Source organism: Meleagris gallopavo, chromosome 2, assembly GCF_905368555.1.
Source record: "Meleagris gallopavo chromosome 2, MGAL_WU_HG_1.1, whole genome shotgun sequence".
Lineage (NCBI taxonomy): Eukaryota > Metazoa > Chordata > Aves > Galliformes > Phasianidae > Meleagris > Meleagris gallopavo.
Window position 1 is genome coordinate 51004930 of NC_139405.1, and position 27272 is coordinate 51032201.

At 41.8% G+C, this 27272-nt stretch overlaps 2 protein-coding genes and 1 long non-coding RNA gene across 5 annotated transcripts in view; 2 read left to right on the forward strand and 1 right to left on the reverse strand.

Annotated features, from left to right (window-relative positions):
• The window catches only part of SNX9 (sorting nexin 9), a 59086-nt gene extending 47167 nt beyond the window's left edge, over positions 1-11919 (forward strand). For both annotated transcript variants that reach the window (XM_085217115.1, XM_085217116.1), the window contains exons 14-18: positions 5407-5483; positions 6812-6901; positions 7498-7612; positions 8960-9051; positions 11741-11919. In XM_085217115.1, the coding sequence (XP_085073241.1) occupies positions 5407-5483; positions 6812-6901; positions 7498-7612; positions 8960-9051; positions 11741-11788 (422 nt within the window). In that variant the 3' untranslated portion in view covers positions 11789-11919. The remainder of the gene's footprint in view (positions 1-5406; positions 5484-6811; positions 6902-7497; positions 7613-8959; positions 9052-11740) is intronic.
• On the reverse strand, positions 11904-20614 carry LOC146544976 (uncharacterized). Of its 2 annotated transcripts, none has more exons than XR_014881361.1 (2): positions 20205-20614; positions 11904-14803 (listed from the first exon to the last, which is right to left on the reverse strand). It is a non-coding gene; the product is annotated as an uncharacterized LOC146544976 (long non-coding RNA). The 2 variants fall into 2 exon arrangements; XR_014881360.1 differs by lacking the exon at positions 20205-20614 and adding an exon at positions 20090-20163.
• Positions 20615-25762: 5148 nt separating this feature from the next.
• SYNJ2 (synaptojanin 2) overlaps positions 25763-27272 on the forward strand; it is a 66319-nt gene continuing 64809 nt past the window's right edge. The window contains exon 1 of the mRNA XM_085217123.1: positions 25763-26172. Coding sequence (XP_085073249.1) covers positions 26052-26172 — 121 coding nt within the window. The 5' untranslated portion in view covers positions 25763-26051. The remainder of the gene's footprint in view (positions 26173-27272) is intronic.

The following is a 27272-nucleotide window of genomic DNA, read 5'->3' on the forward strand; positions in this document are numbered from 1 at the left end:
TTCAGTTTCATCTGAGTAATATATAATCTAATCACTGAGCTAACTGACAAAACATGCTGTAGCTTTTTTTTTTTTTTTTTTTTGGTGGCCTATATTTCTGTTATATCAGAGGAAAGGGGAGGAAATGCAACTTTGAAAATATTTCTGCAGAACTGTTGTGTGCAACAACAGCTCCACACAAGGATGAAAAACTTAAAAACTTACTACATGATTTTTGTATGCCATTAACTGAGATGGGGAGTTGGCTGCTGTAGCCTTTCCCATCCTTTATCCTTTCTTCTTCAAAGGCCTTGAAAAAGAGTTTGTCATGCTGGGTATGAAAGTTGTAGGAGAGGAATTGAGGGAATCAAGTGCAATTTATTTTTGCAGACTTTTCAAGTTCTCTTTAGTCTGTAAAGTCAAACTTAAAATTCTACTGTATTGTGCTGAATTCGTTATCTGGGAAATGTTTCCTCGTATCCCAAAGAGAGCTAATGAGATATATTCTCTCTGGAATTCTCAGGTTAACTACAATTCTTTTTCTTATATTTTATAGCAAAATTGCTCTGTTCTAAAACCTTAAAGGTTGATGCATAGACACTTCCTGAAGTCTTTCTATTTTAGGACTTTTAATTAACCATTAACTATTTGGGCTATAACCTGTTCCTCAATTTGTATTCTTAACACTTTTTTTCCCCATAAAGCATGTATTAAAATGCAGTCCATTTTGAAACTCAGGATCTCCGATGCTGGAAGTACTGGAATACTTCTTGTTTGTTCTCATCTTTGTCCTGTACTTGGACAGGATGCTTGCTTGTTCAGAATTAGAGTGTAGCATCTTACTGAAAATGTTACTTTTGTATATGAAAACCAAGCAGAGAATTTGTGTAGCTATGTGCACTCAGCATGAGTTAGAAGACAGTAAATCCTATCCAGATATAATCTGCTACAAGAATTCTTGTGAAAGGATTGAAATTTGTTTGAACTATAATGTGCAATCTTTACTGGGGTAAAAGAAAAGGAATAATGGCTGTAAGTAAGGATGCAAACTTGTAGATCAGCCTTTCAATTTGGGTGGTATGAAAAAAAAGTAGACCCCGTGATTCTTGAGAACAAATCAAGGATGTTGCTGTTTGCCCAGCTGCACCGGGTTGCATCCTGGTGTTTTGCTGAGGAAGAATACCCTTTTCACTGATAGTCTCTGTTCCTAATCCATGTATTTTGCTTTTTTAATAGCTGGTACACCAGTGTTTGCTTGTTTTTTCACAGAAGTAAGAACATACGGGACTTCTCTTTTTAATTTCAATTTTCAGGAAAAGACAACGGATGCAGTACACGTGTTGTTTTTTATGTCTTTACTGCTGCCTTCAGTCTGCCATGCCTGCTCTTTGCACTCTTTGCATACAGTTTCATTTGATGGCTACTTCAGTTAGAGATCTGTGGATTGACTAGACTCTCTGTGCAAGAGATAAAAGCTCCTGAATTTAAACTGATAGAATGCAGCTTATATAATCTCAGTATTTAAAGACAGCACTGAACCTATTCTTTCAAACAAAGAAGTATTAGCTAGACTGAGTATGGGGTATGATTTTTCTGGACTTTCAATAAAGAAGATTGGTTCCTTTGACCATACTGAAAAGGATTCAGTTCAGTTTCTGTTGGTAGCTTGATCACTTCATCTTCTTCATCCTGACTCATACCCAACTTCCCTGTGCTTGTTTACTTCTGATGATAAATTCTGGAAGTTTAATTGTGTAGACCACTGAAGATGGCAGTTTTGTTACATGAGCATTTCCAGCTACTGGTAGCTGACTTCTAGCAACGTATCTGGTATGTCAGTTCATTTGCAGTTTGTATGGGACAAATCTGTTGTCCTTAACTCTTTCTTCAGTGCTGCCTGCTTGCTCTACAGAGCCTTACATTGAATGTCCACTTCCTTCTCTCCTAACTTCAGTCTAAAATGTTTAAGATAGCACCAGTCAAGATACCTGTGTTAAGCTGATTCACTCAAGTTGTTTTTCTTATGCTGCAAAATGAGCCTTATCAATTCATTCCCACCACAGGGCATACAAAGAATTTGGCTCCAGTATTTGCAGAGGCGTGGGTACTTTTAAAACTATTAATGATACACTGAAAGGTTTTCCTGTAACTTGGCCATGGGCCTCTGTACTGTCCAATCCATTTTAGGAACAAGTGCTTTGAAAGTATGATTTTAGTCCAGAAATATATGTTGGAAAGTTCCAGAATATGTCTGCAAGTGTCTTGCAGCCTGGCACTGAGTTGCCCGTCTTAATGCATTGTGTGATGATCTGCATTTAATGCAGCCTTAAATACTACAGCTTCTCTTATATGGTGTCAAATGCTATGGTATGCCATTCCACTGTAGTGAAATTTCTTAATCCTACATCACCCCTCAAGAATTTTCTTAGGTAAGTTGCATGTAAGCTTCACGGTTGTACCAGTTAGCCGCAGGCATATCTTGCCTTCCAGGCTGCTTGAGTGCTGAACGTGGCAAGTCTCAGAAGTACTTTGCACCAAGAAAAGTCTTGCTACATGTTGTTTCTTAGTACATCAATCTTGATCTTTTTCCTACTCCTGGATTCTCTTAAAACGTACTTTGAGGGGGAAAAAAAATTACTTCTTGACAAAAATTAATCACACCTTATGGAATATTTGTTCCCTCAACATGGCCAGTGTATTCCCTCAGATGTGATTGCTGTTGGCATCTACCAACCAGCTAAACTCTTGAGAGGTGCTCTGTTGAACGTTTCCATAAGACTCCTCACGCTTTTACATCTTCCTTCGCATCCCTGTAACAGCACGCAGGCAAGCCTGTGAAGCAGTGAAAATATCAGTTTCTCCTCATGACTGTGTTAAAATATCTGTAGAATACTACTGGACTTCTTAATTGGTCTTTCTACATGCATCTTTAATCAAAACTTTGAAGGCCTTTCCATTTCTCTTGGGAATATGGGTAATGAACACTACTTTAGTTTTGTTGTAGATGCCAGCAGCACATGGGCCTCCTTTTTCTCCTTTCATTAAAGAGCATCCTGTCTATATCCTTGAACTGGGACCCGGTTCAGCCTTCATGGCTCAAGTTGAGCTACCCACTCCCAGCTTAGCATCTTGCACAGCTCTTGAGAAGCTGAGAATGTTAAAAAAGTGGACTTGTCCAAGTAAAAAGACTCTTACCGAAACCCACGCTTACAGCAATTAATGGGAGCAATGTGCTGGTGGAATTTGAGTTGCTCTGATGTGTGAGCATGTGAATTGCATGCAGTAACTTCAGAAAGGTAGCTTGGTTTGGGGACTGACTGATGGAGCACGACCTGACTCTGCTGATGTGTATTTTAACTTGAAGGGTGCAGCAAGTGACAGGTGAAATCTGACTCTTTAAGACTGCCATAGCATGGCCTGAGAAAGAGATTGCAGAAGACAAGAATGCAATGTGAGGAGCTGCAGATATTATTCTGCCTCTCATGTAACTGTCTATTATTGTGATCCGTTCTCTGGAACAACTCTTACCTGTATCATTAAGGGTACACTTCCATAGCAGAGTGAATGCCTGTTAATCCTGTTCCTGCTAGAAGCAGCAGACTCTGAGCTCCACTGCCCCCACTGAAAAAGCATGTGTTTGGAGGGCTTATTTGCATCTCCAGTATATGGAAGTCCCTTGGGTGAGTTCAGAAGCAGGGAGGTTTTCTTTTTACTTGAATACATGTACTCTTTTTTCCTTTTTTATACTCAGATAGGAAAGGTCATTTTCTTTTTATGGAATTACAAAATGAACAGCAATACCTAGACCAACCTGGCTTCTGAACTGAATAAAAATCACACGATGTTTTGTCCTAGAAATCTAGCAGTTGCCTAAGCAACAGTTAAGTTAAACTCAAGGTTACTTTTCAACAGACCTATGCAATTCCAAAATAGTGAAATCACTTTCCTCCCTGAGGAACTGATCTCTCTGATTATTTTTTTTTTTATAGTTTAATAGGAAGAGGATAACTTTTGAATTACATACCTTTTTGGTGTCTCAATGGTATTATTGTTGTTTTATCATAACGAGCTTAAATAGGAGAAAAACAACTGTTTCTTTAGCCATGTTTGTATTGCTGGGCTTACTAGTGCTTAAGATAATGAGCCTTCTGTCAAAGCTTTTGCCATCATAAAACTAGTCTAATGGAATGTAAGAATTGACTGATAGACCTTAAGCAACATTTAGTCTTTACTCTGTTTCCTTTAGGACATGCTGAAATGAAAGAGTGCTGTAGGACATAAAATAATTTGTTAAAGATCTATAGAAGAAACTATTTTAATGTTCGAATCAATCACTAATGAAATCGACATTTGGTAATTTTCAGTTAAGTCATTGATAAATATTCTATAGAATAAAAACAGAATGTTCTTTAAAGGCTGTTAACTTCTGCCCAGTATCAAGGTGTGTCTGAAAGGATAACATTTTCATAAGCTAATATTTGGTAACTGCAAATTAAACTTTCCACCTTCTCTATCTTGATTCGCTCTCCATACTGTTGACTGAGTGCGTTGGACAAGGTAACAAGAACAAAAAAAAAAAAAACAAGTGAAAAACAGTGTTTTGGGAAGGTAAAGTGGCATGAAAAAACAAGAGTGTAAGGCTTGTTTCTATCTTTGTCTCACATAGTCATGTCCTGCTAGTAATACAGTGTTATTAGTGCCTGTGGTGTTGCCTAGCTTAGGATTTGTGGTGATGTTAGTATTTTTCCATGTAGCTTCTGCAGCCTTTTATTTGTTTCATGTGATGATGAAAGTTGGAAGCTTATTCTCAAAAGCAGAGATTCTTACTGTGCTTGAAAATATGATAGAAGAGCTCCCTAAAAGCTGAGAAAGCTTGTTGGCAATGAGAAAATGTTAGTAGGGCCTCTTTTTCCCCTTCATGCCTTTTAATAATTACAATCTAGGACTGCTGGAAATCTTAAGGGTAGCATCACTGTTCCATAGGGCATTATGGAGAAAGTGCTGCTTGTCAGGTATGAAAATAATTTGTTAAAAAAAAAACAGAACTTCAGATCTCTCTTGAACACTGTTGGTTTATCTCCTAGTGTCACCCTCCTTGTTCTCCCTTCCTTCCTTCTTACTTTAGTAGGCTTCCTGATGCTCCCTGTGGGGGAATACCTGTATTTCTAAATAACATATAATTTTGAAGCGTGGAAATGAATGGTGCTGATATGATAGAACAGTGTATGGTCCCTTCAGTATTCATTTTGTACAAGATCTTAATAGTTTTCCTTCTTTAATGGTATAAAACCAATATTTTTCCAACCTTTCTATTATTTTGGGTTATGAAATGATGAGTAGGCTTGTGTAATTATAAAAGACTGTATTTCAGAAACTTGTCTCGAGTCAAGATGTGACTGTAATTTAAACACTGGTGTTCACTTTTAGGGGAATCTGATCTCAATGAAGCAATAACAGAAGCAGGAAAAACCTATGAAGAAATCGCCAGTCTTGTAGCAGATCAGGTAGAAGCATTGTGACACACATTGCTCACACTGACATAGCATGTACAAATACATTACCTATGTGGATCTGACTATTCTTTCTCTTTTTCTCTTACTAAAATGTAACAAATGCTAATGATGCAGACCACTTAAGTGAAACTGCTATTAATACTTTTAAATGCACCCTCACCAGGCTGAGAGGGCTGGGGCTAGTCAGCCTGGAGAAGGCACTGTGGAGAAAAGAGTGGCCTTTTGGTATCTAAAGGGCAGTTGTAAGAAAGAAAGGGACAGACTGTTTAGTAAGCTCTCTTGTGATAGGACAAGAGAAAGTGGTTTCAAACTAAAAGAGGGGAAATTTAGATGGGAAATAAGGAAAAAGTTTTTTTTATAATAAGGGTCATGAGGCACTGGAAAAGGATACCCAGAAAGGTGGCGGATGCCCCATCCCTGGAGATACTCGAGGTCAGGCTGGACTAGGCTCTGAGTAACCTGATGTAGCTGTAGGTGTCCCTGTTCACTGCAGGAGAATTGGACTAGATAGCCTTTAAAGGTACTTTCCAACTCCAATGATTCTATGATTCTGTGTCAGTTTGGGAAGGAAGCAATAAGAAGGTATTTCTCTTGGAACAGAAAGCCATTTTGGCTTCTAAAATGCTAAAATGATTATTTTACCTTAACATGTATTTGTTTCTTGATGTCAGTGAACTTTGTTCATTACACAATGGAATGAGATTTAATCAAGGATAGGATTCAATCTTACCCTGTGTACCCCAGATGTCTACAAGATCCAAATCTTCCTACTTTTCATTATGTCTTGCTGTGCAATTGCCTGCTACAGTAACAATCTAGTTTAAATAAATCCAGATTTTATATTGGTGTTTAAGCTATAAATCAGTGTTTGCAGAGTGTTTAAGATTTCCAAAATATAGAGCCTAATTTGAAGGTTGAATCTGGAAGCTCTTACACAGCCTCACAAGCAAGCAACTAAGGAGGTGCACCTGTGTAGGTACACATATATGCAATGGGGTTGTTGCTTGAAACTGCAGTTGCTAGGACTAGAAAATCCTGTGAGAATTTGGGGGAAAGCACCTCACTTGATAGGCCAGTGTTAAGGAGAACAAAGAACTGAGGCTTTTGCTTATTGGTGCTCAAAGAGCTTATATTTTAATAAAGACATGTTTAAATTTGGAAAAAATTGCAATTTTTTTCCAACAATTAAGCTTTTCACTTACTTTTCTCTAGTCTTCCCTTTCTTCCCCAACCCATTTATTGGCATTGTTATTTCTTTACTGTGTCTGTGATATTAATGTCTCAGGTAGTTTTAATAATACATACGCTTTATTTATTAGCCAAAGAAAGATCTGCACTTCCTGATGGAAACAAATCATGAATATAAGGGATTTCTTGGTTGCTTCCCTGACATCATAGGAGCTCATAAGGTATGTGAGGGACCTTTACTCGTAAGAGTTGGGCAGTGGGAAGACCTGCATGGGGAAGAACAAATGTTATTCCAACAGCATAAACAGGGTTTTTTGAATATTGTTCGGCATGAAAAGGAAAGTGCAGTCTAAATCCACTGTTAAGGAGGAGGCATTTCTTTTTACTGTTCTTGCTTGTGACTTGAGGGTTTTCTTGAATCATGTTATATTGCAGTGAATTGTAGTCTCTTGGAAAACAGTGTTTGTTTTCTGAATATTGTATAACATGTGGATAATGTTCTACAGTGGTACATTTGGTAGTTGGAAGCTTTTGGTGTCTCCTGTGTCACTCAGCTCAATTTTGGAACCTGATCTTTTTGTCTCCTGTCTATGTATCTTTGCTTATTACTGCCTTTACCAAACTCAATTTCTTGCTTACCACATTCCTGCCTGTGTTTTAAGTCACGTCTTGCAAGCAGTGAAGCAAAATAACAAACCTATCAGTCATTCTGTGTATATAGTGTGCAAAATTAAAATGTGGCTAGTGGAATTTTAGATGACTGTGAAGACCTTTAAGTTGGCTACTTGTTTAATCTTTCTTCATTTGGTTTTTACAGGGAGCGATAGAAAGAGTGAAGGAAAGTGACAAATTAGTTGCAACCAGTAAAATAACACCACAGGACAAACAGAATATGGTGAAACGTGTGAGCACAATGGCTTATGCACTACAAGGTAAAACAAATTTGGAGCTAAATGGCAATATTGTAGAGCTGAAGGATTTTTAAGAAAAAAACCTTGGCAAAGAATCTTTGTTTTACCAGGAATTGTTGTTACCTATTTGTTTTCCTAGAATTACAGCTGCTTTCCTGCCTCCCTTTTTTGTTTTTCTTCTTTTGTTTGCTTTTAATTGCATTTCCAAAATGTGTATTTTCTGCAGTAGCAGTATGACATTTGAAATAAGAGCATCCCAGAGTACTAATTCTTTCATTTTGAAATGACAGCGAGTCTCAAAATAAAGCAAAGCCATGGGCCTTGGTGCAGGAAGCAGATGAGAACATGCATGTGTTTTTCTGACTCAGAGTTTAATCAGACATGATCCAGCTGAGTGTCATATTCTTGTAGATAAGACTTAATTTCCTGGATGTTCTTCAAACTTTTTAGGTTAGAGATGTTGGAAATAGGAGATGTAATACACTGCACCTTAAAAAAAAAAAAGGGAATTGAGGAGTCAGAGTTCAGACCTGCAGGTTATATCCTGGTACTGCCTTCAATGTGGTTACTCATTGCTGAGTGTTTTAGCTTCTTTTAGGTAACTTGAAGCTAAGAGTACTTAGTATTTTACAGAGAGAAGGCAGTGCAGCACACAGAGCCATTAAAAGAACAAAAATCTCCCCCCTTCCTTTTCCCACCATTTACTTCCTGGATGCAGTGCTGCAAAAGTATTGTACTGTTCAAGTGGTAATCGTGGGAAAAGACCTCGAGGATGGCTGTTGCAGTCTCAAATGTTTTTTCTTCCTCTATTGATATCTCAAAATACATTTCACTTATTTCAGCTATAAGCTGTCATCTGACAAAAGATGCAGAAAGTGGTGAAAAGAATGGCTTCAGTAGTGCAGTTTCTCAGATTCCTTCTGAAACAGTCAAGAATGGGTCAAACTACTGGCTGTATCTTTGTTTTATCTAAATGTTTACAGCTGTGCCTTAACTTATTTATACCCTTGGAAGTCTGAATTCCCAAGCCAAATATGTTTGAAAAACTTCCCAAGAGGACAATTAACTTCACTAAGACAAAATCCTGTTTGTTTTCTTTATCAAATCTTTGTACATCTGAATATTGTAACAATATTGGCTTTAAGCATTGGTGCTTCAGCAGTGAGCATTTGATACCCTACCAATTCTATGTATGGTTCCATCATAACTTCAGTACTGCAGGATAAAGACTGTGGGCACGTGAATAGTAAATATAGTGGCAGAGCTGGACACTGAGCTTGTTGCACAGTAACTAACCTGAAGTAAGGGAAACCTTTCCTAACTATGAACACTTCTCTTAAATGATTTGCCTCCTGGATCTAATTGCAGCTGAGATGAATCACTTCCACAGTAACCGGATTTATGACTACAACAGTGTCATTCGTCTTTATTTGGAGCAGCAGGCACAGTTTTATGAAACGGTAAGATGCAGGATTTCAGTGCCATTTTCCTGGCACATACTGTACTGAACTTTTATGAGAAATACTCACTGTATTTAGTCATCTTTCTGTATGAACCTCTCCCAGTACAATATTTGGAAAAGAATTGTAAAAGGGAGGGGGGCGAAGCCGCCGTGAAAGAAGAACGAGTGACATATTTCCTTACAGATGTGTGTGTGGCTGTGTGATATTAGGCCTAAAATACAGTGGTGAAAGCACTTTATTGGTGCTAGTTGATAGCTTGGTTTTTCTAGTTGTCGTTAGTTTCATTTGGTTTTCTCAATGCCAGTACTGAGGTTACAAAGAACTTGTTTTAGATTTGTGCATGCAGATATTACCAAACTGTCCTGAAGAATGCTGTAAAGAAGACCTCCTGCAACAAATTCAACAACAACAACAAATAAATAAATAAATAAAGCTATTAGAATGAAACTTTTGTCCTAAAGTGTGGAAGGACAAAGGGAAGCTTCTCTGATTTACAGACTGATGTGCAGGCATGTGGGGTGGCAATTCAGTGATTTGGTGACTTTTTTAATATGCCCTCCTTTAACATTGTTCTTATGCATGTTACTCTTTCTATTTAATGAAATGCAACTTGAGAACAATTTTTCTCATATGTTGGTAAAATGTCTGACTATACTAGAAACTGGCTAGACTTAAAGGAGTAATTAGTAACTGGTTGCCCTTCATGTAGCAAAAAGTGGCACTTCAGTGGATATCTTCAGTTGCTGAAAATACCAGATCCCCTATCAGGTCACCTTGCTCAGTTCTTCTGGCTCGTCTGATGCAGCCAGGCGCATATATTTCTCTTAAATTCCTTCTATCTTTTGTCCCAGTTCTTAACCTCTTCTGGTTGCAGCTTGACAGTCTCCTTGTACTGAACTTCCTCTTTCACTCAGCACAGGGACCAGATCTATGTTCACATGTACAGTGCTGGCTGTCATGGGAGCTGTGGAAAGAGCCCAGGAACTCTGTTGTGATGTGTAGCCCTGTTGCAGGAGTGAAATAGATTTCATGAAAAGTTTGGCTTTCTTCTCGTAGTCCCCCTGAATTATGGATATCAGAACATCATTGATACATTGGTAACTAGACTTTCTGAGTAGCTATGGCTCCACTATATTTAAGGCTTGTGGCATAACCAAGCTTGTGTAATCTCTCATGGAAGGAAAAGACACCTCTCCAGAAAGCAGTATTGCTTCTTTCCTCCAGCCAACTGCAAGTCAGATCCATAGCAAGCAGAAGGGTGACAGTAATGGAGCAAAGCAGCCCCCCTTCTCTCCTTGTCTCCTTAGAAATGGCTGACACACCTCTAGCATAACATCAGTCTGCATTCAGATGTCCAGCAGAGAAAACTTTTGGCCAAATAGTTGCACTTCCTGAAAGTCATGCTTGATTCAATGGCTTTTACAGTGCATAGTACATTGCTGGAGAACCTAACAGGCAGGGTGACAGCACTGCCCATGGTACTGACAGGAGAAAGTACAAAACAAGCAAGGCAAGAAGTATACGTGTGAGCACAAGTATCTCTATAACTGAATGCTTTGCAAGTCCTACGTGTACAAACCAACAGAGTTGTGCTTTCTGAGCATCGCAAAATTTGACATTTGAGTGTCAGGAAGGTTTGTTGCTTGTTGTGCTGCTATTTTTTTTTTCCTTTTTTGTCAGGGGTGAGTATGAAAAGTGAGCTTTCTCTGATTTGCTTGTAGCAGGCCAAGCAATTGGCATTCGGTATTGCTTTCAGAATGCATGAAAAAGGATAAGGCTGATTACAACAGAGGGAACTCTTATGTGATTTGAATTTGGGGTGAACCTGTGTGGAGCCAGGCTTTGAACTCAGTGGCCCTTGTGGGTCCCTTCCAACTTGGGATATTCCGTGATTCTATGATTAACAGGATGTGTACTTCCTGTGTCTCAGCATGTAGAAAAAAACAAGCCACAGAGAATTCATGCATGTATGTAATAACCTTTTGTAATAGCTCCTGAAGCATAAGGTGAGCCTGTATTAGACTTAGCAAAAAGTCTAGCTTTGTTATACTGCTGTAACAGACTATCTGAATATTACGATGACATGAAGAAGGATGTAACTTACAAACTCAGTGAGACTTGGAGGAGAAAAAAAACAAAGCAAAATTACTGCTTTGTTTTTTCACATACCTGAGTGCACCTGGGATTTTGAACTTAGAATATTTGCAGTCAAATAAATGAAGTCAGTGATCCTCATTGTGAGGGAGAGTTGGACTGCTGGAGGCTAAGCAGCATGAGGGATTACTGGTGGCTTATATCAAAGCCAGGAACAATTTCCAGCCATTAATAGCCACATTTATTGATTACATATTTCTGCTGACTGCCTTCCAAGGCCAAGGCCGTTCATTACTGCTGTGTAAACAGCACTTTGTTACTGACAGTTCTGACATAGTCTTTTTCAGGAGAAGGCGACAACAGGTCAGAGTCGGGATACATGGATTCCCTTAGATATCGTGTTGTATTTGTGGTGTTAAGAGAGCAGCTGAACAGTGTTGACAGTCTTGTACTTGTTGGGGGGTACTGAGGAAAGACAGCAATTTTTGGAAGATGAGGGAACACTTTGTTTGATTTCTTGCCTGCCTGCGCTGTTGTTTCTGAATAGTGTAAAGTGACTGCCTACTAAGTATGTTCTGTTTCTTTGTTTCAGATTGCACAGAAGCTGAGGCAGGCACTCAGCCGCTTTCCTGTGATGTAGAGAATGAGAAGTAGTCAACAATGAAGAACCACCTTGAAGTGCTTTTCTGATCTGGGGGCAATGCCAATAAAAACTTGTTAGCCTTTGCCAGCCAAAAAACGAATCAGTTATGGGGAAAAAAAAAAAAAGAATTATATAAAATGTTTACTTTATCTGCCTGAATCCAGAAGATAATGTTCTTTTTTTATCTTGAATGCTCTCCCCTTTGTGTCATTATTTAAGCAAAAACAGCTATATAATGCTGTCGGTTGTAGGGTTCTAAATCATCAAACTGGTATGTTGCCATGGACCTCGTGCACACTTGCATCTATCAGATGCTATTCCAAAAATTCTTTGTCAGCATCAGAATTAAAATTTGTGTAAGTGAGGAAGCAGATGAGCTTGGGAAAATGATTACCTACTCATTATACTCAGTTCTCTAACAATTCAGTAGCCAGAAGGGATTGTATTTGTGACTGTTTCCCTATATGTTCATGATAATCGGCTGAGCAAACACTTGTTCTAAGTTTTGCTTCCCACACGTGGCCATGGCATACTGCTCCCACTGTGACTTCTGGTAAATATAATCCGCTCTTCTTTCTTCTTTTCTTTGTAATTAAACCTTATTCTTGTGGCACAACACCTCAGAGCTTCTGTCAGGCTCTTTCTTTCTCGCTATGCACTGTGTAAAAAGACAAAGTACAAACAAGGAAAGAGCCATTCAGGAAGGTGTGAAAAACAGTTTTCTATGCCAGCATTTTGACACCCGCACAATGTTAGGCCATAGCTGTACCTCTTCGAGAGTTCTAAGCCTTTTTGTAAAGGGGACCCTCGTGTCTTCACAAACTGATATAAGTCCTCCAGTTCTGGCAGAGCTCAGGTCTTCATGTTGCAATATGGTGTGCTGTTGGCTTGGGTTTACTTTCTGTTACCTTCTAATGCAAACTGAAAGGTGACAAAGGTACCTCAGTTATCACACAAATGTACTTTGATCATCGTATCTGAAATTGAAGTTACCTTTCTTAGTACTAAAATCACCTGGGGCCTGGGCTTTTTATAACAGCGCTGTTCTAAGTGGGCATCAACTACAGTAATTCATTTAAATGCCATAAGCAATCCAAAAAGCCAAAGTGCAATTTTTTTTTTTTTTTTGCAAAAGTATGACTAGAATATAAACATTTTAGCAAACTTTTAAAGCAAAGGCATTTTCCCATAAGCCATTCTAGGAGACGGGTACAGTCTGTTGGTTGAATAGTTGCCTTACTCTATTTTGCATTGGTGTTATTTTTGTGTGCTAGAAGGAAAATCTAGGTCTGCCTGAATAACCTGAAACCAAAACATAAGAGACTTTAGCGTAAGTCCAGATGCTTTTCAGTGTCATGGGTTTTGTTCACGTTTTATAAACCTTGTCTTTTTCTCCTCCCAATTCTAGTTGTTCGCTTCCAAAATTCCATAGCGCAGTGTTGTTTGATACAGCCATTTAAATATGTACAAATTGTAAAGAATGTGTATAAATGTTTTACACCAAATGTAAGAACTGCTTGCATGCAGAAGCAGCTTATATAATAAATTGTTACAATGTGTACAGTACATTCTGAAATCACTTTTTCAAGCCAGCATTTTTTTAGCATTTGTATATTCACTTTTGGTAATGAAATCTCTTTGTAATGAATTCTTCATTTGGGAGGGGGAAGGGGGGTTCTTTTTACCAATCTTTGAATAGCTCCGTATGCACTAAAGTTGAAAGTTCTTTACTTGGAATAGATTGTTTTGGAATCTATATGTAAGCTGTGCATTCCCGGTGCAGGGAAGCTGTGACAGTAGCGACTGTGTCAGAGATGCAACGTTTTGGCAAAAAAGGAAAACTGTTTAAGGACTTCTAGTAGAATGAAGTACAATTGATAATAAATATTTATCTATACCCACAAGACTATTTTTTTTTTTTCTTTGAAATCATCACATTGCTTTTCACAGGGTGATGCACTATGAGTCAGATCCTCCTTACGGCTTTTCATTGGCTTTCACACAGCGGCCAGCAGAAGAATGAGGAAGCATCCATGTGCCTTCCATAAAGCAGGCATCTGAACATAATAATAGTGCTCGTTGACTGCAGAACAGCCAAGGCTAAGAGTATGTTGTGAGATTTCATTATTCAGGTCAGCCTGGCTCATGGTTGATGGAACCCTCCTGACTGCAAATAAGTAGGAGAGCACAGTGCTACTGTGTATTCATGGCTCTGCGACAGCATGGTGTTGACCCAGAATAGAAATTAGATTGTCTTTGGTGTTGTTTGTTTGTTTGTTTTGAATTAGATGTGATTAGTGGCATAGGCTGGGTGATTTGGGAGCAGTAGAAAACCTTCACTCTGAAGATGCAGCCAGAAAACAAAATAAATTAGAGTAAGATGTGAGCAGTGCCATCCTGCATTTCATTTGTCATAGCTGAGTAATCAATCCCTAGGGTAGCAAAAGTTTTCTGACTTGGCCTTTACTCTTTGGGTTAGTTTTAATATAGTCCTCCTGATAAAGTAGTGACATTTTTCATTTAGGGCTGAACAAGAAGGTGTATTATTTATTGTTTTCTCTTAGCAGCAGACTTTTGCTTCCCTTAGTTTTCCTCTTACATCTACTCTCCATAGAGACCTGCATTTCTTAATTATTGTCTAATAAACTTAGTTTGCTTTAGCAAGTATTTATCAGTTCAAGGTCACTTGTAATTGACATTACCTTCTGTCACAATCAAATCTCAGTAGATGCACATCTAAAATTGTTACTCTTTATTGGTATCATTGGTGTTCTGAAATCTTTCTCTCCTTCACACTGCCTTGGAAAGAAAAAATCAAATTGATTAACTGTTCTTGTCGGGGGCTCACAAGGCTGAGAACAACAAAGGGAGGTGTCACACTGAGAACGCATCTGCAGTAAACATGGCATTCGGCGTGGGGAAGGAAGAGCACTGCATGTTACCCAAAGTGAAGTGTCCTGGGACTGAAACAGGTGCCTAAGAGTGTCCTTTCTGAGCAGTGTGTTCCTTGACCTAGGAAAGAACAGAGTGATGTGAAAGCAAACACTCGGATCTCCAAAAATGGGATTTGTACATATGTGGTTTCAGTAAATTAACCTGCTCTGAATGGGCATGATTCTACCTACAGCTGTCTGTTGGTGCTGGGGAGGCAGATGGACAGGTGTTCTCACCATTTGCTGTACCAGGTGTCAGAACCCTCCCAGTATCTTGCTGACAGGATCTGAGGGGCAAATGAACTATCACGTGCCACTAATGTATGAGGAGACTGAGAATGGAAGCCAGCTGCTGATTCGGAGGAAGGAATTTGATACTGAAATTCAGCTAAATTCACAACTGCACTTCCCAGCCCCTCCGCAGCCGCCTCCTCCTCCTCCTCCCTCGTGCCTCCCTGCTGCCCTGATGCTTTGCTCCACAGCTTCTGACAGTTTGCAGTGGTAACGTTTCTGACACATGCGAAAAGTACCTATTAAATCACTTGTCATATCATCTACCCACATCCACCTGCAATTACATGATGCCTCAGTGACTAATGAGTTTGGTTACCCACTGACAATGTGAAAATAGTGAGGCAGCCAACTGGAGAATATTCGACAGGGCCTGTGAAGAGCGTGCGCTCATCTTTCTGTGCCAAAGGAGGTGGAAAAGGAGCTGAAAATGGGACCTTCGGAATGTGAGGGGTTAGCTTCTTATTTGTAACCTATGTGAAATGTTGGAAGGCTTGTGGGTCCTAACACATCAGCACTTCTAATGAAGAAGCAAAATATTTAGCAGGCTTTAAGATCTGTGATTACATCCAGACCACTAGGTTAGTCAGGGTACCCAGTGTAGTACACTACAGTCCTTCGTATACAGAGTGGTGGCATCTTCTAGGATGAATTATCTAAGGACAATATTCAGGTAAAAGTAGTTGGCAGATAACATTGCTGTTACATGCAAAACTCAACAGATCACAAATTCTTTGTAACATTTCTAAATCTAAGATGGTTCACTTCTTAATTCTGTTAAATGAAAAGGTTAAGCAAAATGTATCCATTCCTTCTGCTTCCATCTCTGCTCAACGCTTTTTTGGGTGACAGTACCTCCCTGCTCTCCTGTGAGAGCATTGCCTGCAGTGCTTTCTGGACTCACAGGACTCTCTTACATACCTGAAGTAAATTGCACTGCGTTCACTTTGGGAACAGCTCTGAAGTTCTGTCTCCACTCCTGGGGCAGAGGACATGGCTGTTACTGCTTTCTAACCATTCTGTAGGGCTTTCCTCATGGTTTCCTTATCACTTTATTAGCACAACAGTGTCAGGATCCTGAAATATTTACTGGCAATTTTCAAAGTCCCTTTAAGTGTTTATATGAGAGTCTCCCCTCTCCTTTTATATTTTCTTTAGCTGACTATAATTTCCAGTGACATTCTGGAAGCTCAGCCCTTCAGAATCCTGGAACAAGGGAGAGCAACTGTTTATCCACTGTTCATCTATTTATATTATTTTTAATCAGATTCTTTCCAAGCCAGCCCCAAGATCCTGTCAAATGTGGTGCACACAATACGATGAGTCACCACATCAAACCGTTGCCAGAGGGGAAGCGCCTCAGAAGTGAGGGCCATGCAGAGGTGAAGGGCAGTTTTCTGTCTGTTGCTTGGTTCCTGACTAGCATTTCTAAGCTCAGTAGAGATTTTGTTTAAAAATTCAACAGCTGGAAGAGAAGTTTTGCTGTAGTAGTGCAGCAGATGCTAAATACAAAGCCCACGGCTCGCTACTGGAGCAGAGCTGTGGTGTTCAGTGCTGCCCAGCACGGTTCCCAACTGATGTGCTCTGCAGGACTGCACTGCTCAGTGCTCACTGTACTTGCAAAGAGAGATGAGGAAACTCTTCATTTGGCTTCCCTGCTTAAATAGGGGCACTGTCCTGGCCTTTACCAGATTGCACTTAGTAAACTAACAGCAACATCTTCATCCAAGGCCGGCCTTTGGGAAGGAGTAGGAATAGAAAGTTTCTTTCCCAGTATAAGCATTTTTGCCCTTACTTGGCAATAGATGAGAAACTAGTTAGAACTAACACTAGCCTAGCTGCTGCCTATAAGCACTTGGTTGTGCAGGACTCTGGTCTGTTTCCCACTGCTGTGAAGCCAGAGAGCAATATTCATCCTCGGCCCACTTCTGCAGCAGGGAGGACAAGATGGACACGTGTGCCTCTACCGCTTCCCCTGCCAGTGGCAGGGCCGCCTGAGCTGGAGGAGTTGCACAGACACAGATGCTCAAGAGCATGTGGGTTCTGCTCCAGCCAGGTCAGCCTTCCGAGTGGCAGCTGCTGGGCTAGCAGTGAGTCTGGAGTACACTCCTGTCCATGAGGCACACAAAACTCAAATAGCATCACTGCTTTTATCCAGACTACAAACTCTACATCAGCCTTTCCATGTGGAGATCTTGCATGGGTTCTGGCCCTTCCATGAAGCTTGCAATAAATCTCCAGGGCCAGACAAAGTTTATTTCAAATTTTTGGAAGGAGTAAAGAGAGAGTTCAGCTGAACCCCTACCAAAATATGCAGAAAATATCAAGATAGCCACTCCATAAGGAGAGCACATGAAAGCAGTCATTGCACCATCCCTAAAAGCCACAGAAGGTATTTGCAGGGATGGCTGAGGTGGAATTACGCACAAGGACTGCTACTTGATGGAACCAGACAAGAAGCAGCAGGGAACAGAGCAGGAGAAGGGAGGGCTGGTGATCAGTAAGGGTGATGGTAGCGTAAGGAGTGGGAAGTAAAAACAGGATAATGGGCTTAAAATGAGTCTAGCTGCAGCTCCTGCAGCATTCAATCAGTGGAACTGATTAGCCCTAGAGGAGCCTCCTCGCTGCTGTGATGTGTGCCACGAGCACTCCTCAGCCCGGCAGGGATTAACGAGGGCTGCAGACAGTGTAACCCAAGACTCCTGCACTGGGGTGGGGACGGATCATTCCTGGCCAACCTCAGCCTCTCCTCATGGTTTGTGTGTGAACAGCAGACGTGGCACAGGCTAGGAGAACAGGCAATGCCTTTTATAAATGCGATGTGAATCCTTGTTTCATTGAAGCAGAACAGCACACCTAAGTAAACATGTCAAATTGTCAAAAAACAAATAGAGGCAAGACAGTCAAATGAAAGCCAATCAAAGTTCACTTGTAACAAAGTCCAGGGATTTAATTGCTGCATTAGGAATAGCACAGCATACCAAAATGGTTGTTCAAATAATTTTAAACCATGGTATTTCCTCAGTCCTTCTCTTTCTGGCCTGCTCCCCTCACTCAAGCTGTGCACATTCAGCCAGCTGCCCCTCCACAGCCTCACCAACAGAGATACGCCTCTCTCCAGACCTCTTTCCCTTTAAAGGAAAGCAAGTTATGCACTTTGCACTCGCCAAGGAGATGCAGATAAATTACAGCACTGTGAAATAACTCCTTATGCAGTTTGCTCTATTGTACTATTTTAGTTTTTATTTGTTCCACACAGGCAAGACATCTCCAGTTCCTGGCTGCTGCTGTACTGAACTGCACTAAGTGCTCTGCCTCGAACTGATCGATGCTCACTGTCACTTCAGTTGCCCAGTCCAAGGAAGATCATCACAAAGCTGCCGAAGAGGATCATTTGACATTTATTTCCCAGTACCATTTTTTAGAGCTTTAAAAACAGTATGAATACTTAAGCCTTTCAGACAAATGAATATGATCTCCTTCCTTCACGTAAGCTTGTTACTATGCTCCTCTTTCTCCCTCTGCTTTCTTGTCTGAAACCCCTCTCAGATCTGAAAATGAATGGCTAGGGCTTTCTAAATCACGAGGAGACATAAATACTGCAAAGCATCTCTTCATAACATGAAATAAGAGAAGCAAGCTTTACTTGAACTTAAAATCACCACATATATTGTTCTGGAGAAAACTAAAATGGAAAAAAAAAAAAAAACAACAAAACATTGACATGGTAATAGAAGAAAAAACTGTTTTGTGCAAGGCAGTTTGGGTTGCTTTGAGAGGGTGGTTGGATCCATGGCAGTTAGTTGGTATCTGTGTATAATCAGTAGTCCATTATCAAAGGCACTGCCCAGAAATTCTGTATGGGAAGGAGTATGCAGCAGCGAATGCTGAACCTTACATCTAAGGAATGCTTCCCATGGGAACATGCACGTGAGAATTGGAGTTCTGGGTTATATTTAAGCTTTGGGAGCAATGAGCCTACTGCCAGTGATGGAAGCTGAAGGCTCCCTTTGTCTGTATCCACAAGGTGGTGGCACTGAGTGCTGGAGAGTTGTTGTGCTCTGTCATGCTACCAGCATGGTGGTACTGCTGATTTCTGCTGCCACACGTTTTGTCTAAAACAGTTTTACAGACAGGACTATGGGATTTTTCTGAAGAAAAGTACAGAAAAAGTTAAAATGCTGATAATGCAGTCACTGACTTAAGATGAAGAGTCAAAGAACAGCATTCTACTTTTCCTCAAAGCGTTCTCCAAAGTAAGTTATCTGTTTTCTTTTGGAAAGCAGTGATCTCATGCACTCTTGGCACAAACTCATGTTTCTGGAGGTAAGCACTTTGCTTCTAAAAACCCACTGATGTCATTATTTGACTGATTAAAAGTGGCGTCCTCAAATGGACCACTCTCTTCCCTCCTCCAGGCCTTCTTTCTGTCCAATTATTTGACCAAATCTGAAACTTCCACAAAGACAAAATGTATCCAACATTCACTTCACAAAAAGATCTATGGTTTTGCTTTAGCTTTGTGTTATGCATGCAAGAAAAACAGATCTGGAATGTGAGACTACTTTACAGTATTAGACTTACTGTGTTTATAAATGCATTTCTATGAAGACTATGAAGAATACATGCTCATCTAACTAACAAAATCCTGTTAGAAAATGCTACAAATGCAAATAGTGAGCGCTGAAAATAAATGCACTTAAAGTGCCGCATTATCCTTCTGGGTGTTCAAACAACTCCTACTAAATCAAAATTCTTAGAAGATGTTCTCCCTCAAATACCCAGTTGCACTGAGGGCAGACTATAGTTCAATAAGAGTTACATGAATTAACATTAATTAGAATCAGGTATTGAATGCAGAAGCTCCGCCCTCCTCCTCCCACCGCCCTCTCCTCCCACCCCTCATTGTTCTTTTTAATTATTTACACTTTACTTTCACATTCATCTTCTGTATCATAATCAGCTTCTGGTTGTATTCATGTGTTTTCTGCATTGTCTAGCTAGTTATAACACCAACAGGCAATGAAACTCACGGATTATGAACAACCAGGAAATCTCTATTCTTCCTTCTTACAAGCATGGAGTAGGTCCTCAGGATGAATGTGCTGCACCCTTTCTCTTTCAGTGCCCTGTGGCAACAGTAGGTACAACATAGCAGAGAAATGTCACAACAGGCAACCTGAGATTACCCGTTTCTGGAGATTTCTTCACAGTCGGTTCATGCACAAGGGAGAGGCCTCTGTCGCCTTATCAAAACCGCATGCCTTGATACAGGGTAATCACAGAAGTGCTTTCATGCTTCAACAGGAGCATATACGATTTATCCAAAGATTAAAGAAAAGACCTTTTGCCTACTGAAAAAAACCTCCCAGCTTATGTGCCACATCTCTGTCTCTATAGACATTAAGCATTTTGCTTTGAATCTGAACATTCTATTTTACTAAGTGCTTTGGTTTTCCTGTAAGGAGTTTAAGGAAATTAGGCAAGAAGCAGAGGAAAACTGTGGGTTTCAAGTCTTTTGAACACAAGAGAGGAATACCTATGACTAATCACGAGCCTGTCAGCTGGAAGAAAGCATGAAAATTGTATCTGGTTGTCTGGTCACTCTTACCGCCTAAACAAATGCCTCCTGACTAAGGCTGCTCATCTGCACATACTTTTGGGATGAAGAACTTTAAACTTTAAAACAGCTGTTGTTACTGAAAATAGTATCTTAAGAAAAAGCAATTATCCGTGAAAGTAATGTCTGCCTTTTTAGATAGATGTCTTTGATTTAGCATACATACAGTCAAAGTCAGTGGAAGAGGAGGTGAGAAATTCCACTGACCTCCCAGCAAGACTTCAAACACAATTTTTTCATTAGCAGCACTTGCAAAAGTGCTAGCCCTTCACCAGAGAGCCTCTCAGCTCAAGTTCAGAGCTTGAATTCACAGCCCATTTTTTGCCAACACTGAGCTGCAGCCAGGTAAGCCCTGGCTCAACTCAAGTCCAAAGCCAGTCAGCTTACAGCCCAACTACCATGAGCAGCTGAACCTGCACTGCTCATACAGTGGAACAACTGCTCGATCGGCAGAAAAACTGCATGCATCAGCAGTCTGGGGGCTGACCTGCTGGAAAGGAGCTCTGCAGAGGAGTACCTGGGTTTTTTGGTGGACCACAGGTTGGCCATGAGCCAGCAGTGTGCCCCTGTGGCAAAGAAGGCCAATGGTATCCTCGGGTGCATTCAAAAGGTGTGGTGTAGGTACAGAAAGTAGGTTGAGGGAGATGATCCTCCCCTTCTACTCAGTCCTGGAGAGGCCACATCTGGAGCACTGTGTGCAGTTCTGGGAAAGAAAGCAATGCAGCTCCTAAAGTCCAGCAGAGGGATGCAAAGACAATTAGGGGACTGGAGCATCTCCCTTTTGAGGAAAGGCTGGAAGTCCTGGGAGTGCTCAGCTTGGAGGAGACTGAGGGGGAATCTTATGAGTGCTTATAAATGTCTAAAGGACAGGTGTCAAGTGTATGGGGCCAGGTTCTTTTTGGCAGTTCCCAGTGGTGGGGCAAGGGGCACCGGGCATAAAGTGGAATACGGGAAGTTCCATCTGAACATGAGGAGGAACTTCTCTAGAGTGAGAGTGACAAGAGCTCTGGAAAAGACTGCCTAGAGAGCTTGTGGAGTCTCCTTCTCTGGAAATATACAAAACCCACCTGGACACTTTCCTCTGCAACTTACTGTAGGGAAACTGCTTTAACAGGTGCTTAGACTAGATGATCCCCAGAGGTCCTACAGTTGTCTGATTCACTTGAAAAGTCTCACTTGAGTACAGATGTGTAAGACTACTCATGAAATTAGCTATATGTTTTAATGCCATACTAGCCTGGAAGCTTAAGTCGTCTTCATTAACCCACTGCTCTCTCCCTCTAGTAATAGGTTGAAAGGTAATACTGATACAAAATGTTAGCATTAAGTTAATTTTTCCTGCTTCAAGGATCACAGAATGCAGGAGATGCTGCTTGGGAAAGGCTGTAAGCAAGCAGAAATTTGAAAATGTTGACACTGTCTTAAGTAAAGAAAGTGTCTGCATTACTGCTCTAGTACTTGTGGAAAGGTCAAACATTCTTTGTCAAATTCTAAACAGACAAATAAGCCATGCTGATTTATCGCTTGTGCTCTTTTTAAGAAGATGTTGTTGACTTTGTTGAGATACAGTGACCTAGCTCGAGGTATATCAGCCTGTTTCTGGAACAAAATACCAGATGCCTTTTGCACACAAAGTTCTTTACACGGTCAGAACACAAGTAACCAACCAAAATAGAAACATTTTCTCTCAATTTTGCGGAGAATGTAAGAAGTGACATTAAAAGCCCACAGCTACTTTCATAGCAACACTTGGAGCACTTTAGCCTAAATGTTGCAAATGCTTCTCTATGGCACATTCTAATTTTAACCAAAAATGTGAAAACAATAAAAACTTTTGCACGTTAGCTGCAATAACTAATTGTTCTAAATGTCATCTGCAGGAAAAGCTACTTTGAGGTATTTCCCCTATTTCTTCTTTGATCACAGTGCCCAAAAATTTATTGGAAATGGCAAAAACCAAACTGTTTCAATGACCTCGAGAACACACACATTTCCTGTGAGGCATTTGTGACTATGTTCAAGTGGCCATAAATCTCCAAGAACTGTCCTCACTAGTAATCTTTGCTATTTAGATTTAGAGCTTTAAAAAGAATCGCCGTTGCATAAGAATGGGCACGCAAATGTTTGTTCCCGCTGTACATCAACAAAGTTTTTTGTATGTAAGTAAGTTCCCCTGTTACAAAGGCAACTCAGCAGCACACAAAAGCCGACATGAACATTCATCCATCCCATACCCCAAAGTCTAGGATCTGAGGTTCACACAGCTCTTCCACACATCCCAGCAGACTGCCGAATAATGCAGATTCTGCTGTACTGTTTGGTAAATGCCCTGCTGCCCTTTCTGATGCATCTCTGGATCAGCACACAGCCCCACCTGCTAAGGACTCCTTCTCATTAAGGAGGTTACCAGGCCACAAGAACCTCATTTCCATAAAGACTTGGGAGGGAGTCATTATAACGCACAGCATGTTTCAGAGGTAAACTCGGGGCTGGGGAGGGATCAAAAATACGAGTGAAACTGAATAATGGCTCTGAAGAAGCTAAAAGTGTTTCAGAAATCACAGCTGTCCATGGCAGCTGAGGCAACAGCTGAATTTCTCCTAACAGCCAAAGAACCAGGCTGAAAAATTTGTAAAAGGTAGAACGGACATTATTATCTGTTTGATGGAGGTGAGTGAACAGGAAATAAACTTTGTCAGCTGGATGTGATCCTGCTACGACAGAGACTCACCTTCTAACTCGGCAGTGTTGCCATTTTGTGTGTACTGCACTGCACATAACTGTGGTCAGCAAACATCAGATCTTTAAGATTCCTCCCCCTGATGGGGAGATATGATGAAAGACTTCCCTCCTTCTCCTGTAAATATAGGAAATGCAAAAAGAGCTGGAAGAACAGGAAATAAAAGTTCATTGAGAAAGGAGAATGAAATAAATTAAAAAAAAAAAAAATTAAATTGCTGAGGAGTTAATGAGGGTGTCTGGCCTGGGTGAAAGCAGCTGCTCTGGAGAAGAGAATGGTTTCACCTGGGAGAATCCTCAGCTGCGGAGTTAATCACTTTCCATGTCAGACACATACAATTGCTCCACAGCAAAAGACAGGTCAACTCCAAAAGTTACCAAAAAGGTGAGCCATTAAATTCAATATTTTCTGATAAAAATTGATTTTTGTGTACTGAATGGTAGTTTGGGTTAAATGAAAAGATTTTATCTACCGTAAAATAAGGCATAAAAAGCCTCTGGATGTCCACTTTGTACATCAGGCAAGGTTCCTACCTGTGAATATCGTTCTGTGTGAGGGAGGATGGTAAACTGCGTGACTTTATTCAGCACTCTGTCATCCTCTGCCAGTTGTTTTCTCAGTCTTATGTTACCTTGTTACTAAGATTACCAAGGAACAGAGCAGCTTTCCCAATGGGAGAGGCTGAGAGAGTTGGATCTGTTCAACTGAAGAACAGAAGACTCAGGGGAATTTCATCAGTGTGTACAAACATCTGAATGGGAGGGTGCAAATGTGAAGACAGGCTCTTTGCAGTGGTGCCCAGAGGCAATGGACACAAACTGAAGCACTGGAGGTACTCTCTGAACAGCAGGCAGCGCTTCTTATGCTTACTTAGACATAAGGAAAAACTTTTTCTCTCAGAAAGTGGTCAGACACTGAAATGGCCTGCCCAGGGAGGTGGTGGAGTTGCCATCCCTGGCAGTGTTCAAGAAGTGTCTGGATGAAGAACTATGAAATATGGTTTAGTAGCTTCTGGTAGCAATGGTAATAGAAAGACAGTTGAACTAGATGATCCTTGGTCCTTTCCAACCTTGTGATTCTATGATTCTGTGCTGTGCGGGTGATGGAGTGCTGGCACAGGCTGCCAGGGGCTGTGGGGTCTCCTCTGACACTTTTTTTTTTTTTTTTTAATTTATAACAGTAAGTTGTATGTTGTAGTTTAACACAGGCAGCAGCTCAGCACCACCCAGCTGCTCACTTAATCACCTTACTCACCTCATGTGGGATAGGACCAGTGAGAAAGGTGAAAGCATGGGAACTTGTGGGTTGAGATAAAGACTACACAAATGCTGCGCAACAAGGAATTTGTTTGCTGCTTCCCATCAGCAGGCAGGTGTTCAGCCACTCTACCAAGTGAGGTTCAGGTTGGATATCAAGAAAAATTTCTTCTCAGAAAGAGCTGTGAGGCATTGGCATACGCTGCCCAGGGAGGTGGTACAGTCACCATCCCTGGAGGTGTTCAAGAAATGTGTGGATGTGGCACTGAGGGATGTGGTTAATGGGAATGGTAGGGATGGGTCAACAGTTGAACTTGATGGTCTCAGAGGTCTTTTCCAACCTTCATAGCTCTTTGATTCCAGGAGAGCAAGGCTTGGAACGTCTTGTGGTTCCTTGGGAAGACAAATGCCAGCTCTTCTAGCATAGGGCAGTGCTAGAAGCAGAGAAATTCTCAACTCTGCTTTGCAACAACCAAAAACATTGGTGTGTTATCACCATCACCTTCATCAAAATTAGAATTCCTTGTAATTTGCTGTGAAAAAAGCTACTGATAAAAACTGCTCATGAATTACAAGCATGGGCAACAGAGCAGCATAGCAGCATCCCCCAAGTGCCGGCTTACTGTCGTAATGGAGTTCACAGATGATAACAAGGAACCATTCCTCAGAGGCAAAAGAAACATGTTTAAAAGGCCATCTTTTATTCATTTGTTTTTGATTATTTTAAAACACACAAATGAACAATCCAGGGCAACTACCTACAGCCATGTGACACAGCTGTCCATAGGCAGCTCTGACTGTTTTAGTGGTATTTCCAGCCTTTCACTTCAAGAAAGCACTTTTCTCTATGAAAAGAAGTCACGTGAGAGATGAGAAAGATGTAAGAGCTTCTCAGTGTGCCTTTTGCATAAGACAGCTGTAAGAAAGGCATCTCTTTGCTATTTAGAAGTGAGTATGACTAATTCACATCCTTTCTTACAACCTCCGGACTTCGAGAGGGCTGCGGTCCCATCGCACTCGTTTCATTCGCACTGTGAACTTTGTGTAAAATAGGATTTCTGCTAGAAATAATTCCCAACTGTCTCTGCTTTCTGACGGCGCGGGCAGGACTCGCCCCACCGCCACGGCTGAGGCCCGGCCGGAGGAGCGGGGCAGCAGCCGGAGCCTGCCGCGCTTACCGCCCCGCTGTGTGGCCGTGTCGAGGCGGTGGATGTCGCTGCTCCTCCCCTCCGCCGCGGGCAGGGCTGGCGGAGCACACCTGCCCCGGAGGAGGAGCCGAAGGGACAAAGTTGACTCTGGAAAGTTTACGAGGGAGCGTGGGTGGGAAGAGAAACGGGGAGAGTGGAAGGGCGCTGCCCAGCCGCGGGCCGCCAGCTCCGTCGGAGACTCGCTGCGCCCGGTGCTGTGAGCGGCGGCTGCCATGGCTCTGAGTAAAGGGCTGCGGCTGCTGTGGAAGCAGGAGCCGGGGCCGAGCGCTCTGCTGGAGGCGCGGGGCCGCCAGGACTGCTTGCTGCTGGAGGCCGGCACCATGGCGGCGCTCAGTAAGTCAGGGCGGGGGCAGCGCGCGGCTTTCGCGGGGCACCCGTGGATGCGAGGAAGCGTCCGGGAGGCGCGGGGCTGGGCGGTCTGCGGGAACAACGCTGCCCCGCCGTGCGACGGGGAGGTGGCCGGCTGCTCCCGCAGCGCCGGCCCGGGCCGAGCCCTTCCAGCCTCCTCCGTGCTCCGGGTGCCTGTAACCTCCTCGCGGCACCCGGGGCGGAGAGGGCTCCAGAGGAGGGTCCCGCCGGCGGGATGGGACTCGGTGCCCGAAGTTTCTCTCCGGCTGCATCAGTGCTGGCCAGCAGATGAGGAGTACAGTTTACGCGCCGGCGGGTCACAGCGGAGTTTGGCGTGGATGACTTGCCTGAGATTGACATCCCGCAAAGAGAGCTGGCTTCCTGCTGCGTGCCGTGCACGGTTGTGGGTGCATCTGGTGTTCGGTGCGGCGGCCGGGGGCTGTCAGGCAGGATAGTGGGAGCCACCGGTGTTCTCGGTATCGCCTCATCGCGTGCTGTGGCACCACAGTGGGTGATGCTGGGACACTCGTGGAAAAATTAGGTGATTAGGGATTGTAAGGTGCAAAAAGTAATGCAGGGGTACATGATAGATTGTTGTTAATTGTGGCCGGTTCTTACCTCCTCTGGCAGTTGTACCCCTGTTGTGGCGTGGAATGCATCCGGGGGAAAAGGGAGAGAGCTAAACTGTGAACTTTGTGGCAAAATGTGTGTGTATGCTGTGCTTTGCATGGTTACAATGGCCTGCTGAGGAGAGCAACAGGAAGCTGGATTAGATCTTCCATGATACGCTGCGACAAGGCTTCCAGACTAACATGTTTAGTGGTCAGGTACTGGGGCTTTTTATGAGCGAAGAAGGCCAACCTGGTCTACAGGAGACAGATGTGATTGGTGAGAAGGGTTCTGAAAGTGGAAACATTTTAACCTATCCTGATAAAGCTCTTTTACTGCCACAACCTGCTTTGTGTTGTGTTTTATGTTGTGTGATACTTTAAGAGTTCTGTTACTTGTTAAATTTGTTGTTAAGAGTGGACGTGGATGTGCAGAAAAATTATTCTGTATGTTTTTGGTCAGTTTTCACTAAGCTG